The 16,450-nt window shown below is 37.5% G+C and overlaps 1 protein-coding gene across 1 annotated transcript in view; it reads left to right on the top strand.

The window, feature by feature from the left end:
* The first annotated feature begins 13,137 nt into the window (after positions 1-13,137).
* LOC113484262 (hypoxanthine-guanine phosphoribosyltransferase-like) overlaps positions 13,138-16,450 on the top strand; it is a 9,163-nt gene continuing 5,850 nt past the window's right edge. The window contains exon 1 of the mRNA XM_026856520.1: positions 13,138-13,319. Coding sequence (XP_026712321.1) covers positions 13,302-13,319 — 18 coding nt within the window. The 5' untranslated portion in view covers positions 13,138-13,301. The remainder of the gene's footprint in view (positions 13,320-16,450) is intronic.

Here is a 16,450-nt window from a genome sequence, read left to right as displayed (position 1 = left end):
ATTGTATTGTTTTACAAGAATTATAGCAATGAGTTACTCAGAGGTGGAATCTACAGACTAGACATCTTGTACTGGGGCTTGTCACACAGCCAGCAAAAGCATTATCATCTATTTAACCAGACTTCATTTCCAACATTATTTTTAGGATCATTTTTTCCCTGTGCTAATTAACTGCATTCACAGTTATACAACTATAAAATACTGCTTAATTTATATTGCTTAATTTTCTTCTTCTTCTAAGCACTGCAAACAAGAAAAAAATAGTATATGCACAAAGGAGCTTCCATACTTTTTCCTGATACTTTGTCGGTTAGTTTCTTGCTTTTGAGTTGTATCCAATGCAGTACTTTTATCATTAGTCATTTGCATTATGACATAAGATCACCTTACATTAAGATAATCTACTCACTTGCCAAAGACAGTCCCCATCCTGACAAGTTCACTATCATCCAAGAGGAGGGAAAAGAGGCTTCCCATAAAATTAATAAAGACAAAATTTTCAGAGGTAGTCATAGGAAATCAGCGAGCCTGGCACATACACATACCTTTAAGAACTTAACATTGAATTAGTAGGCCCAACTTCCACAGTATACACAAGAAGATACACTTAGAAATGTCACTCTTGCATCAGTTGACCCAAGAGCCATCAGCCCAGTCTCCCTAGATTTAGTCCTTATCTCTTCTGTATCTGTTCCTATGGGTATTAGCAAGCTGCCTTCGTTTTGATTTCATACTGTTATCTTATTGCTAGCCTTTCTGAAGCAGTACAAGAGGATGAAAATACGATTTTGACTTCTTGCCTGACAATGTGAAGTTGGTTCTAAATTTGTGTTTGCACCTTGAGCAATGAAGAGGGAGAAGTCTAGGTATATAGAGTAGGAACAGAACAAACTGGGAAAGGAATAGAAATTTCACTGTATGCTGAAAAGCTGAGCTAGCTGGGCCCATAGAGAAAAGCAAACATTCAAAAGCTGATCAAAAAATACTTGCTTCCTTTTGCTTTTGGAAAAAGAGAAGAACATGATCTGCCTTTGGCACGTATCTAACACGGTAACGTCTCAATAGTGCAGTCATAGATTGCTCCTCAGATACGATTTTCAATCTATTTTATAAGATCAGAAACTGAGTTCATGTAACATTGTTACACAGGCCAACTAATTCCTCATTCAATAAGCAGACATAGTAAGAACACTGTAGCTATCTGTAGTGTCAGTTAAATTAGAAAGTGGCCCAAAGTTATCACTAACTATGACTAAAAGAGATTATGTCAGTCCTTGTATTACAGTACACGTTTGTCAGAGACAACCTGTAGCACTCAGAGTCTTCTCTTTGGATAGCAACAAGGCACTATCCAGAGATGTTCAATAAAACACACAAATTAATATCTATGCACAAAACCTGAGAACCAGACATCTAATTCAAAAGGAAGGAAAAACCTTTTATTATCTTCAAAACAGCACTGAAGAAAACTATGGAAAGGGTATAAAAAATGTCATACAATGTGACAAGTTACACTTATTCCTGTTCCTTAGATGCCAGTTTTGAAATTCTCTTTTGCATATATTATCTCATATTTCTGAGAAGGTGCTATGCAAAGTTTATCTCATAAGGACTATTTCAATTGTGAAGTTTGCACTGTTCTGGGAAGGCACAGGAGTTACACTGGAAACCTGTCTATCTCCCAGCCCCCAGCTGAAATTTCTGTAATTAGACATTTTTCCTATATAGCTGTGTCTTTGGTCTGGCAATACAACAAGTGGAAAAGGATTTTTTGGTATGTTTTTGTACTCTGAGTCTGAGCTAGTAAGAACCCTCAGAAGCAAGGATAGAGTGTGTGGAGACTCCCCAAGAGGTTGCATGTAGCCTGCTTCTAACAGGGTCACTGCTAAGATGCACCAAAACTGAATTAACTGTGCAAAGAGTTCCTGGGGAATCTCTGCATTGAGATCTCGTATCTCACAATACCTGCATGATGTCTGTTTTCTATTACCTGGCCTATCCGAGTTCTCCATTATCCTGAATAATATACCTGTCTGCACATATATGACAGATTACTCAATCACACAAATAAAAATGGAAACATAAGTAATACACCCAAAATTCTTCTCAAGGGTTGTACACAGATGCAGGATGCAAAAATCCATATAAAAGACTCTGTTGTATCCCAAGTTCACATTCTATAGCAGGGAAAAAATCTATGTTAATGAAAGATTAAGTTGGTCTTTTTCATATTCTTTCTGAATATTTATTTTTTTTTAAATTGGGATAGGAATATAAAGTACATCTCTGACAATGCTTGGGAGGTGTATAGTTCACTAGATACTTGAGAGATATCGATACTTTCACTAACTTTATAGTGATGGGCTGTCTGAACATGCCTACAGTAAGAATAATTGTTCTAGTGCTCTTTCAGCATATACGGGGACAAGGATCCAAAACAGTTGCCCTGTTCTACATCATGCCATTTATCTTCTCCCTTCCTCTGAAGATGTATAGCTGTGGAAGCATTTGATGGAAACAAATTAGATTCTTGTCAACCAATTCAAAGCATCAGTGCTAAACCTGAATGTTTAATGACATATGTGAGCTTTTGGACATTACTTTTTCCTCTATGCTTGAACAGAGTAAATAAAAATTATTTTTGCTCTTTTTTTCCAGTCTTTCAGATATCTATTTCAAACATGCACAGTTATTATCTAAAAAAGCTATCAAAAGTAGGTCTTATTTGTGATTTTCTCTTCTGGCTAACTCAGCATGACTTTTCTGGGCTTCTTTAAAGAGAGAACCTCCTGCAGTTTGGGTCCCCCTGACATGTGGCCTGTGTCAAGGCCCTGTGTGCACCAATAGGCTTTACTGGCCATGGCCAATCTCACCTGGAGCCTCCACCAACACCCTCTGGCCATGGGCCCAGCAGCTCCATTTAAGCTCAGGACTGGGTTTTCAGTCCTTGTCAAAGCTGTGTCATACACACACCTGTCTCCAGCTCAGCTGGATCTGTTTTGTTGCTGTGGACTTGCCTGGTGACCACTGGATGTGACCTGTGGATTGACTTTCCAGCTTCACCTTGGACCTGCTGCACCACCACGACCTTTTCTGGTGATGTGGACTCCTGGCTGACCCCAGTTCCACCCCCAGGCCTACTCAGTTCACCTCAGTCAGGTACTGTGGGACTAAGCCCTGGCTGGTGAGGCCCCTGCCCTGCCTCCTATGTTACCATGCTTGGCTCTGTCCCTTAGGCAGCAGTTGTCCCTTGCTGCTCCCTGGCAGACTATTCCTCAACCTCTTCTAGCTTCCAGATAGAAAACACAGCTTGAGATGATGAATTTTTTTAAAAAATACACTTAATCATAACAATGTACTGTGTGTTTTAACTCAACACAGAAGTCTTTGCTTTGAGCCCACTGACACAGCTGCATGAGAGTGCTATTATACCCCCTAGCTGTCCAAAACTTATTTTTCTTTTAATAGCTTGTCTTGTTTTTCCTGGGTAGACTCACTATATGCAACATATTATCCATACAAAAACTTTGCTATGACAGCCTCTTACTGACAGTGTCTTTGTGGGATTTTTTGGACTGAAAATATGAAGATCTTAATGCCTCAGTTTCTACCTGTGACACTTAGACATCTCCCTTCTGCCACTCCACAATGCAGCTGTCACAGACATTCTCTTACAAGATGAAAGGCTGCAAAGCTGCATATGAGTGTTTTTCAGTTCCAGTTTATTCTATGCCTGAATCATTCTAATTTCTTTAGTTCCATGACTGAAGCCAGACTGAAGCCTTAGTACATGCCTGAAGTTAAGAACGGTTTTAGCTATTGCCTTCCATAGTCCTCAATGCAGACTTTTTTGCTTTCCTAAATTGGAACCCTACAGATCAAAATGAATTTTTGAAAAGCCAATCATCATGGATGATGCTTTAAAATGGAAGCTGTTTTAGAAGATAATTAAAAGAATAATTGCTATAATGAAAATTTAACATGTCTGGAAAAGACCATAATTATCACAGCTGTCTTCCATGAGTTTAAGTTTCTTCTTTTCTGTTAGTAAAAGCCAAGATGTTAGAGATTTTCCAGCTTTACCATACAGTGGTACATTTTTAGATTTGTGGCTAGACTGAGTGATCTTCAGCCAGCATCTGAGACCACAGTCTTACATTCTGATTTCTCTTGATTACCTCTGCATCGTATCTTCTACAAAGTAATCTTTTTTTTCAATCAGTGGTGGATGGCACTTCCTGAAATGCATATTAACAGCAACAAAGCAAAAAGAAAAGTTGCCGTGTCACATGGGGGTATCACACAACGTTACATAAGATGGCGCTCTCAGTTTTATGTCAGTTTTGGCATACACCCAAATGAAATGTGGAAAAGACTAGTTAAGGAGGGAAGAATGTATGCTATTTGCCTTCATTAATATTCAACCATGGTTTTTAGCTTCATTATGAGATACTCTTGTGAATGGCTGAACAGAGCAAAAACCAGTTGCTGTGTTCTCTGTGCCATAAAAACTTGCGTGGTTTTTCCTTATTGATAGGCTTGGAAGATCCTTCTGATGACATACAAGCTTTCTGCTCTGAGCCAAGGTGCTTCTAGGAGAGTTGAAAACAAACCTAATGTTCTTATTGAATAACACACCCACTGTCATTATGAGAATAACTCTCCTTTTTTATGTACAAACCCTAATTTGGAGTCCAAACTTGCCCCATGGAATCAAAACTTTGGATGCTAGAAACTAATCTGTGAGACTTAAAATGGGAATTTGGACACAAAAATGAGATGTTGGAGGAGAAAAGCAAGGCTTTTCAGGCAAAAAATGTGAATTTGTACCCCAAATAAGGTTTTGTAGCGTAAAAAGGAGAGTTAGGGCCCTAGAAACGAGGGAGTGGTGTACAATAGGTAGGCTGTTACAAGTAAGATCATAACTTTGGAAACCAGAAATTAATCTTTGAGAGTTAAAAAGGGGATTTGGACACGAAAATGAGAAGTTGATGGAGAAAAACAAGGCTTTTCACAGGAACAAGGCGAGTTGGACTCAATAATCGGGAATGAATAGGGGATTAATTTCACTGAGTTTGGGGCATATAAGAGCAGTGCCAGTCTGGCAATATGTCAAACTGGATAGACAGTTTTAGATGAAACAAGACTGTTCATAAATGAAAAATTTGGATTTTGTCAGTCTCTTGCAAACAAACCACTGTGATATAAACAAGCGCAAGACTTAACTATTGCATTTTAAATATTATTATTTGAGGGTTAAAATTTAGATAACGTCAATTCCACTAAACTATGACATAGGTTTAAGTATCATTGAATACACATCTTAAAGAAAATTATAATAACTACAGTAGAACTGCATGTATTTTCAACAACTCAGATTCTGGCTTTATTAATTTTCTCACAGATCAAAGCCATTAGAATAGCATAAGGGAAACGTGAAACAATGTGTTTGATTAAAAATCTTTTCTATATCCTACTAATTTCTGTGTAGTCACAAAACTACATACTCCCTTTCTCAAATTCTGGTCAGAGTATAGGTGACATACAAGTAATACAAATACTTAGGCCTGAAAACCTGAGGCATAATGAATTGGGAACAGAAGCTGGCTGTCAGTGGAAGGCTAATATCTTCAAAAATGCTGAGAGTTGAATATCTACTTACTTAAATGCCTTAAAACCCAACCAATTTTAATAAGATGGCTTTTAGCAGATATTCCAGATTTGGTCCTATGTAAAATGTATGGGTTTACATAGAATAAATCAGTATTTCACATATGACTTTGTATGGCAGGAGATTTAACATAACACTTTATACATTTTACATAAACAAGACCTGGCCTTGCACTAGGTTAGAATGACTTCAAAAGGAAAGCAGAGCTGAAGACACTTGTTATGATTCTTTTCTTGCACCCTTTCTAAACACTGGCAAAAGATTTTTGAAAGGGCAAATAAAGTTGTTTCAGAAATATCAGTGCTGACAACTTACCCTTTTTCAGAATGCATGATGCGCATTAAGGGCATAATCCATTCATTTCAATTAAGGAATGACTTTTTATTATCTTTAATGGGAATAAAAGTGAATTATGTTAAAAGTAGATCTTGCTTATTTTTGAGTTATAGCTTTCCCTTATAAAAGAAAATGTGAGAGAAAATAAAATATATTAGAGAGATCAGAAACTGTTGAGTGGAAGAAGATAATGAAATCAAAAGCAAAACAAGGACAAGTGTTCAAGGAGGAAGACATTAACCAGGTCAAAAGTTGCCATGAGTGCAGAATTAAGAAATGATAGCCCTAACACTTCCCATGAAGATAACTCAGTGAATGGAGAGAAATTAGAAGTGATATGTGATGGGAAAGAGAAAGAAGGTAGCTGATGAAGAGAATAAGATTATGCTTTTACAGTGGAAAAGCTGTAATACTACTTGTGAGATGCAAGAACCAGGTGGGAATGAGTTCAGTGAATAAGGTGACAGGATTTTAGGACAAAGGAAGTTCTTCTCTCATTACTGGAATAAGAGGAAACTTGCAAGGAGGGAAGGCATGAAGTCTAAGTGCCAGAAATGGAAAAAGACAGTGTCTTCAGCAGTATGAAAAAGGCGTATTATAACATACTGGAGAGGTCCAAGGGAGGGACACAAAGATGATCAAAGGGCTGGAGAACTTGCCTTATGAGAACAGACTTATGGAGTTAAGGTCTTTTCTCCCTGGAGGAGAAGAGAAGGCTCAGAGGGGACCTTATCACAGTATTACAGTACTTAAAGGGCAGCTGCTCAGGGACGGAGGCTCCCTCTTCACAAGGTGGCACATGGAGAAGTCAAAGGACAAAGGATACAGGTTGAACCAGGAGAGGTTTCATCCTGATATAAGAAAGAAATTTTTTTACATTGAGAACAATCGTTCATTAGAATAATCTCCCCAGGGGTGTGGTAGAATTCCCCTCATTGGAGGTTTTCAAGATGCAATTGGACAGGGTGCTAGATAATCTCATCTAGGCTCTATTTCCCACAAGAGGTTGGACCAGATCATCTTCTGAGGTCCCTTCTAACCTGGGCTGTTCTGTGATTCTATGAACATCTTTACTAGGATGTACTGACTTCAAAATGGTGCAGGGCCCTTTGAGGAATTGAAATGCTCAACTATGTAAATATATCCCAAAGAGTCACCTATGCCACCAGGTTCAACAGGCAGTAACTGGAGTACTTTGATGGAGATCTGAGAAGGAATTAAAAACTTGAGAATCAGTAATAGAAGCTTTCTCTTTGTTTCTTCCATTGTCTTATGAAACTGTACAGACCAGCACAGAATTTCCTTTTTAGACTGCAGGCAAGCCTGCACAGGTAATGCACACTAGAAGTGGGTTTCACTGGAAGCTGCTGACCGCTGGAATCACCTATAAGGAAACATAAGTAGCAGCACTAAAATTTTAAGCAAGCTCCTACAATAGTGTCATCTTCATTATTCAACATCTCAACAAAAGGCATTGGCAACACTAAAATAGCTGGTTTTATAATACCAAGATTTAGAGATGAGCTATCTTTATTTGAATGCAGTAATTGCATGGTATTTTAAAAGATGATTTTTTTTTTTTTTTTAATTTTACCAAACTGCATAGTCCACATTTTTCTTACATGCTGTTATGGGAAGATGGCACTGAGATTTTCTATTAGTCAAACATGGCTTTGCAGAACAGAACATTCTTAACAATTAAAAATAGTGATTAGAAAAAACTAGAGGGAAGAATTTTAGAATATTTTAAAACATGGCCTCTCTGTGGTATGTATTTTTATACTATGTTTTAAGGTCTCAAGTAATAGAAAAATCATACAAAGGTAATCCTAGTAATCTGAAATCCACTACATGCAGTTCTATTTTAACCCAGCAATTCACACCAAATTCTTTCACCACACTAAGAATGAATTCAGGAAAATAAATATCCAAGAAGGAATATGGATTTAATTGTTATTGCTGTTACATTGCTAAAATAAAACAGCTGTGATCACACACTCAGATAAAGCCATTGTTCAACAAATATTTTTATTAAACATCTCTGTAGCGAAGACGAGTCCAGCTCCCCAAGAGCAGAGCAGACTGCTTCCTGGACCACCCATTGCTCCCTAGGTAAAACAATGCATCCAGCTGTTGGGGGGTGGGGGAGAACTTGATCAGGCACACTGGACACTATGGCAGTTATGGAGCAACTCATGTTTGCTCACTGACATATTAAACTATAACAACTGCATTTTAACATTGAAGTATATAGATCACAATCTTTTTTCAAATCATTCATTTGACCACTGGCTAATGATAGCAACAGTATTTTTTAAATGGCACCTTCCCAAAAATAACAACGACCTGTGTAGCCCACAGAAGAGAAGTCTCAGAAAACTAAGGTCAGCTGATTACAGGAGGCAATGGGGGAAGAGCAGGCACATAGAAAGGTCAGAGGTACAACAGGAGCAGTCAAGAAAACAAATTGGCCAGGGTCGTACAGCAAATAAGCTGTGTGTCAGAGCTGTGAATAAAATCCAGAAGTCCTGATTCCTTGTCTCTATGCTCTATTGCCCCAGTCCTAATCAGATCCTCTCTCAAAATTACTTTCTAATATAGACAGTCCAGGAGACTGAAACATTTTTCCTATCTGCAAAATAAATGTAGCAAAAGGTATATTAAGGTTTCCTTCACGCAGTCACTCCACCATTTATGTTATGGCCAGAAAGATTGTTAATAAATATTGTACATTTCCTCTATGTCAGCAATCAGAATGTCCTGATTCTGCAGAATTTGTCATTCATCTATTTAAGAACTGGTGTCAGGGTATTTTCAAGAATTAAATCTTTTCAAACTTAAATCTGAGTCACTTTTGACAGGAGTGATTCCTTCAAGTTCTGTCAATCAGTCTGTGTTTGTTGCAGGTGTTAGAGGAGCTGTAAAAGCAGAAGACCTTTTCAAGCACACATTTATATATGTCCAATATTGGTCAAGACACAAATTTAGAACCAACTTCATATTGTCAGGCAAGATCACTTTTCTGTTTCAGTAAAATAATAAAAATCATATATTCAGAGCAGACAGAAAATAGCCAAGGAAAGTATGAAGTTTCTAATTTCTAATTGCAAACATGCGCTGTTTACCATGGGATGTGCAATGTGTTTTTTCCAAAGAGCTTTTAGCAAACAGTTAAGCAGCTGGTCTCACCTAAGACTTAAAAGTGCCAAACAAAAAACAGATTTCAGATGGGCCCCAAATTACTCAAGTCGAGTCATTTCAACGTGTATTAATCAGGTTTCCTAATAACACACCAGTCACTGAATAGAAGTGCTCAGTTTTAATTTAAGGCTTTTTCAGCCACTTGGAACATTGGAGCACATGCGTCAAGTCTTCAGCAGTGCAAATCAGAGGAGTTTTCCTGTAATCCACAAATATACAACTTCAGAACTGGTCTAAATATTTAAGATCCCTGTTTTAAATTACCTGTTTGTATTTGCATTTCGTTGAGACACCTCTACACTTATTAACTAAACACAGAGTTTCTTAGTCTTGACAGTTTACTTCATAAAATGTAGGTTTTTCTTCCCCTGGCAAGTATTTTCTTCCGTGGTAGAGGCTTCCCTCTAGTGGACACTTTCTCTGATGTTTTATTTGTGAGGTTTTCGTATGGAACAGTTGTAGAATACATCCAGTATCATGTTATTTGCTTTCTGATTTAAAATAATTAAAACTAAATGCCTGACAGGACTTAACCTATACAGTGTTTCTTGAGGACCTTTAAAATTATTGGAGCCATCTCAAGACAAGTTACTTCAACCTGTGATACAATGTAAAAGTGTTTAACAAACTTAGGTATGTAAACAAGTTTGTGAACAGCAAAACCATGTCCTGAAAAAAACTAACTGTTGGTTCAGTAGTTCAGGGAACAGATGCAAGGACAAAGAGCAGTGTTCTGTATTGACTGGCAGCTGTTTTACCAAGCTATCAGGGTGGATCTAATTAATTGTTCAATGTGTATGGGCAACACTTACTGGCTCTTTCAGTGTCCTGTGATTTAGAGAGCACTAGGTTGAAACCCGACTTGCCCGGTGCACTGGTCTCCTCAAAACATTCAGCTTAAAAAAGATGCACGTGGGGCTCCTTTATGGAACACATCATACACGCTTAAACTTTTCTGTTCTTTCCTATGGGAGTATAATCACATAATTTACAACTGAGAAACCATCTACGGATGCCAACTGGCTACATTCTATTTTCATTATTCAGCAACGGCAAAAGGCTGTCTTAGCATAAACTTTCACCTGTGAATTTTTCTTTCTTCAGAATGTTACAATAAAAACATTCATTATAGCAGTAACTTTCATAATGCAAATTTCAGACCACTAATTGAGACCACTAACACATTTACTGGATTTTCAAGTACTTGCCAGGTGATAGTGGTATGTGGTTACTATTACGGTTCTATGCAATTTACTGAGAATCCTAAATTCATTCAAATAAATATGATCTGGGAAGTAGTTTTCCGAGTTTCAGGTAAACAAAGGCTTCTTGAACCAACTTTAATGAGAGTATGTTATTCCCAACATTAAATTTTCTATTTCAAGACTCCCAGAGTTCCAAAATCTACTTTTTTTCCCTACATGTGCTGTTGGCCTGACTATTTCTCATGAATGCTTTCATAAAATTTTGAAGGCTACATGGTAGCCTGTCTGACATTTTCCATCTATGGCGATTTTAGGAGAATACACCTATTTTCCGGGTTCAACTAGAGGAATCTCATTGCACCTGAACAGATGCCCATATCACAAAGCAATGGCACAACAGTGACTTCTGTTGTCAGTTTCTCTAAAGAGAAATCAGTATTTGTTAAGAAAATTTGATAATAATATAACTATATATAATACATGCACACATATGCATGCACCCCTTATGAATGAAATTCTTCTGCTCTTTCTAAACATGGACTCTAGTCATAAAGTCCCTGCTCATTTCTAGCTTAGACATTACTCCCAACGCAGCAAAAACTCAAAATAAAGTCAGTGGGAGGGATTTTCTGTAATCCTTTTCTGAAACAGAATTAAACAGGACTTTAGAACTGGGCCCAGTTCAAATCAAACAGTATGGTGCCTAAAGGAGACACAATGATTTGCAAGGTCCAGTGTTTAATTTATAAAAATGTGAGTAATGTGGAATCAAATTGCCTCAGGTAAAGATTTATTAAAGTAAGTTATGTAACAGAGGTGGTCTTTTAACAGACAGAACCAAAGCATACATATTACACTTGAGAATATTTTAAGACGGCCTGTTCAGAGAGAAGGTTGCCTAGTATGTGTGATCTGCAGTCAAGGTTTCCCCATAGCAAGATTAAGCACACAAAAAAATTACATAATACAGTGAAGAACAGAGCATTTGACAAAGGGGGAGAGCTAAACTGGGTGCTACAGATCATATCAGATATGCACATAATAATGATTTCTTCACTGTAATTTCAGTAATTGTGCTCAGTTAGACTGATGGAAATTGTAAACTGTGATAGTGCCAATAAGTAGCCCCTTCACTAGAAAGAGGTTTAAAACAAGTAGTCTCATCCATAGCAAAACTACACTGAATTCTGTTTAAATGTGGAAAACTACATAAGAATTAACAAACAAATTTGAAACCTATATGTGTCTTTTTTCCCTGAAAATAATTAGAAAAAAAAAAATTAAATCCTACAATTAAGTCATATAAAACTGTAGGTGTGACACATGGGCAATTGGTATGAGCAATATTGCAGCACTTAATATTCTATCATGGCATCATCCTCTCAGGGCTCTCTAAAACACCAACATCCTTTCAGGACAGCTAAATTACACTGGGTTGAAAAGCTCAGGAGAGGGGAAACATACAAACTAGTCTGGAACTCCCCTTCCTTTTCCTTCTCTGCTTTTATCCACAAACACTTACAAAGTCAATGTATGTTTGCATACATTCCTCAGTATTGCTGCTCTTCACCTTCATTTTGGCACCTGAGGATAAGGAAGGGAGAGTATCTCTGCTAAAGCAATAGCTGCCAGGGTTTAGATGTATGGTTTTTGTAAATGTTTCCTCTCAAAGGAGGATCTTGTTGAGAAAATTCTCAAGGTTTTTGAACACAAGTTACTACTAGCTAGAAAGGAGTGCTTCACACTAGGAACTAGAAAGCAATGCTTTTCACAAGATAGGGAGCTCACATCTGTAGAGAGTAGGATAGGGAATTCACAGGAAGGTATTGCTAACTGCATAAAATAGGGGACAAGTAGCCTCAAGGTATTAATACTTCCCAAATAGTACTACTATTTAGCACATCACTGAAAGTTGTGGATATGTCTATTAATTCACTTGGAAGAGCATTTCTGCATTATCCTGAGTGTTCTCAGCCACGATCTGAAGAGCATCTATAAGACCACAAAAACCAAGAAAAATCTTATTTCATTAATGTCCTCTCTCCCCAAGAAAACACTAACTAGTTGAATTAATAAAATGTACCCAATCTGGTAAGAACATTCTGTAACATGTTGTATGCAAACTGCTTTTAGTTCACTTTGTTGGTAGGATTAATTTTTAGAAATCTAAGACTTTCATGTTAATCCCAGATAATAGTGCAGTTCGGTACACTAAAATAATCAGATTACAGTGAATGTCAGCACGATTTGATTCTAAATGATGTGAAGCATGTTACTGGAGCTATCACACCCCTCATTTTATCAAAGAATGACCTGGAAGAATGTCAGACAGGGTTCACCATGTCCCAACCGCTGCAGACCTCTGCTTCAAGACATCTTTAAAAATATGGCTTTGTTTATTCAAATACTGTTTTTTTGACAAGTTAGCACAATTTTAAAAAGATAAGGACTTTATCACAAAAATGGACATGCAAATACTGTGTAAGAAACTGGTATATAAAATTAACTTCTACATATACCACTGAATTACCACCTGCCACAATCAAATATCTGCTTTGTGTTTTCAATTAAAAACCCACCACATAGTCCTTCCCACTAATTTGATTCATAAGCTTCCTTTTTGCATCTCCCTCGTTCCCCATATCTTTACTCTGATTGGTTGCAGCAGGGCTCATGCCTTTTTTATTTCTGGTTAATCTGATTAAGTAAGAACCTGGGATTGTGATGTCAGTGCATTAGCAGAAGGAAGTAATACTTCCTGTAGGAAGGATGGCAATTTTGACCTTTTAGAAGCAGGTCATGATCTGACTGCAAGATGAAAATAGAGCAAGACAAGCTGCAGTAATAATACCAACTCATTCTCCGATAGCGTAGTTCAAAGTAAGATTATGGCTCATGGACTGCAGGTAAGAAAGCATAATGCACTTGTATTTGGTTATTTATTGGATTGAAAGGAGCTTTGGGTACGGGGGAAGAGGTTAGCTTCAGCAAAAATAGTAGAACATTAGAAATGCTAACTAATGAAAGGCCTTGTTTCTTATATTTACTCAGGAGAAAAACTGGCTTTCAGAACAGAGTCATCTTAACAGACATTTTTTTTTTCAAATTTATGACATTATTTATTTTACTTTAATATACATTTATTCATATTCTTTCATGCTGTGCTGATGAAACAATACTTACTTATGAATCTATTGCAAAAGTTGCTGTAGTTACTTTTGTTTCTTCCCCCCTTAAACTCAAAAATCTCCATCAGTAAAAGAACAGATGAGACTGAATCTAAATTAAACAATTCCTCAAGTTATAAACTCATGACTTAAAAATTTAATGACTTTGTGTGATAGTTTAGTAGGTTGCTTTATTATAAGAGGATGCTACTGTATTATTTAGCATGTGCCATGATATAAATTCTTTTATGAGCCTGTAAGGTATATGCAGCATGTTGCTATGGTGATATGCTCAAACTGATGCAATCCTTAAGGTTCTCTTCATGAACCTTTCAGCAGACCTTAAAAAAAATGCTTCACATAGCAACAAACAATATTAATGTAGCAGACATTGTTTGCACAAAATAGTCTCAAAGAGCATAGTTGTTAATGAAATAAACAGTACTAAACTGCACTGCTGGACTAGCTATAAGCAGTATTCACTATGCAGGCCTGTATGCTTCAAGACTAGCTTTATTCAATAGTTACAGTAACATGGACAAAACTCATCCCTCGATCGAGCTGAACCAGTTGTGATGCCTCCCATCAAATGCAGCTGGAAGCTAAATTCATTGGCAACAAGGCTGAACTTTAGCTCTCTGTGCAGATGAAAGCCCAATTTATAAATACAAAAGCAAATTGCAAGGCTGAAGTCCACTAAATATGGCAATCAGTATTGTGACTGGGCAGAAGAAAAACTTCTCAAATCGTAGGTAGTGAAGTCATTGCATTTAACCTCCAGTTATGCAGAATGTAATAGATGGGGAACTTGCAATAAAACCAAAAAAAAAAAAGCAACAACAAAACAAAGAACCCACCCTACAGCACTTTTCAAACTGTTTATCATGTCAGTGACTATCCTTAAAGGTGCTTTTTTGAACTCTGAAAGAAAATTATGCTTATATGTTCCAGTAGTTTCAAATAAACACTATCTTTTAACTTCGGTGCTCCTAATTATGTCCTATCATCACTGCTTCTGGATCACAGAATCCCATATCCTGTATGTATATTCTGTCTGTCACCCCTAGCAACCTCACACAGGCAGAAATTAGCCCATTTCAAATTAATGGGGTTAATATAACATTCAAACAGCAACAAGCAGTTCTGCACTGCATTTAAGCCTGCTCACAGATGCTACTGTCTAGCCTGATCTACAGCTGTTATCAGTGTAACTGCCAGTATCTCTTCCAAGATGAACAAAGCACAAACAAACTTAATTTAAAAACAATCCTTCACCTAAGCTTTCACTTCGCTGACTTCAGCCACGAAGACAGTAGTAACTAAACCAGAAAAAACAAAACTGCTGACACTCTAAACAGTGCTCAATTGTAAGGCTGTTCTGTAAGTCTTGAAACATCAAGGCCTATCCATTTTGAGTACTTGCAGAACATAGTTAGTTCAGCCAGGATGAGACTCTATATGCACTGCCTTGTACTACTATAATCTGTTCTTTGAAATTCTTGTTAACAGCGGCCTCTATATTTTTCTCTTTAAATAAAGTAGGATATTCATGGCCAATTTAAAATAAACAGCAGTAATTGGTTTATCTCACTTTTGTGACTGCTGTGAGTTTTGCTAGTAATAACCTACTCCTGTTCCCTATGGGCCATTTTTCCTCTATTCCTAAGCACTCATCTCTCGTATGCCAAAAAAGGAGAATTAAAAACAATTCATCTGTTTAAAGAGTTTGCAGGTATTAAATTGTTTGTTAGCAATACTTCCTGCTATTACTGCCTAGTTCATAGCTCTATGCTGTCCATTAGCAATCCACTGTATCCAGTTTGGTTGCATGCAACTGGTGTGCAGGTAACCTGTTTTGCACTAGTGAAGCTTTAAGCTAGCTTTGAGTTTTTCCCTTGATTAGTTCTGTATTTTTTAACAATAACAGGGCAATATTAGATATGACAACCTAATTTGAGTTTTGTCTTATTTCTCATACTTACATATTAGCCCTCTTATTCAATTCTTCCTGCCTGCTTTTGTACCACCACTTCATAAATGAACAAAGACCAAAGCATCCATTATGGTCTTGAAGGGTGGCAGAATCCAAAGTCACTGATCTATTTGGGGCCAAAAGACTAGTCAGAAGAAAAGCTGAAATGGATGTCTAGAAGTTAAATAGTCTCCAGACACTTTTGGGTACAACAGCCTGGAGCCAGCATACTGAAGAAAGAACTGTAATTCTAAACCCTGATGGCAAAATGGTTAAGGCCCTGATCTGTGGGAAGCAGCTATGGCCTCTCTCCTGCTGTGCTGAGGAGCAACCTGCTAACAGGGCAAAGAGTACCATGAGCTGAAATGCAGCTCAGCAGGTCTCTGGTTCCCACCTGTGGGCACCCTCTGCAGCTTCTCCTCTTCCCACTACCACCTCAAAGCCGCTCCTCTGGGTAAGTCATCTCCCCTGTCCTCTGAGATGGTTGGTATGTGCTCACCTCTGTCAAAAGTTCAGTTGTGAATTCACATTTAGGAGATGGTTTTCTCTTTTACACAATGGAAAATGATGGTCAAGGTAGTGCAGCATCCCAAAGTCTGCTGACTGGAGATCAAGCTGTAATCCCAATCTATTCACCAAAAAAGTTTGATTTTTTTTCTTGTCTAGCACACGAGCATGCTACTGTGCTCTGCAGAAGGGGAAATGGAGAATACGAGAGGGGGCTCTTTATTTGTTGACGGTTGAGAACTTCTCTCATAATGACTGGGGCAAAGCGGTTATCTATCCATTCACATACAGACAAGCACACTAGCTCCTGAATTTATTAGACATTGTGAATTGTCCTATCATAAAGTTCAAAAACTCTCAGATATATTCTTATTTTGACACATTATTGGGG

This window comes from Athene cunicularia, assembly GCF_003259725.1.
Source record: "Athene cunicularia isolate RWA chromosome 11 unlocalized genomic scaffold, athCun1 chr11_part1, whole genome shotgun sequence".
Lineage (NCBI taxonomy): Eukaryota > Metazoa > Chordata > Aves > Strigiformes > Strigidae > Athene > Athene cunicularia.
This window is presented reverse-complemented; position numbering and strand designations above follow the sequence as displayed.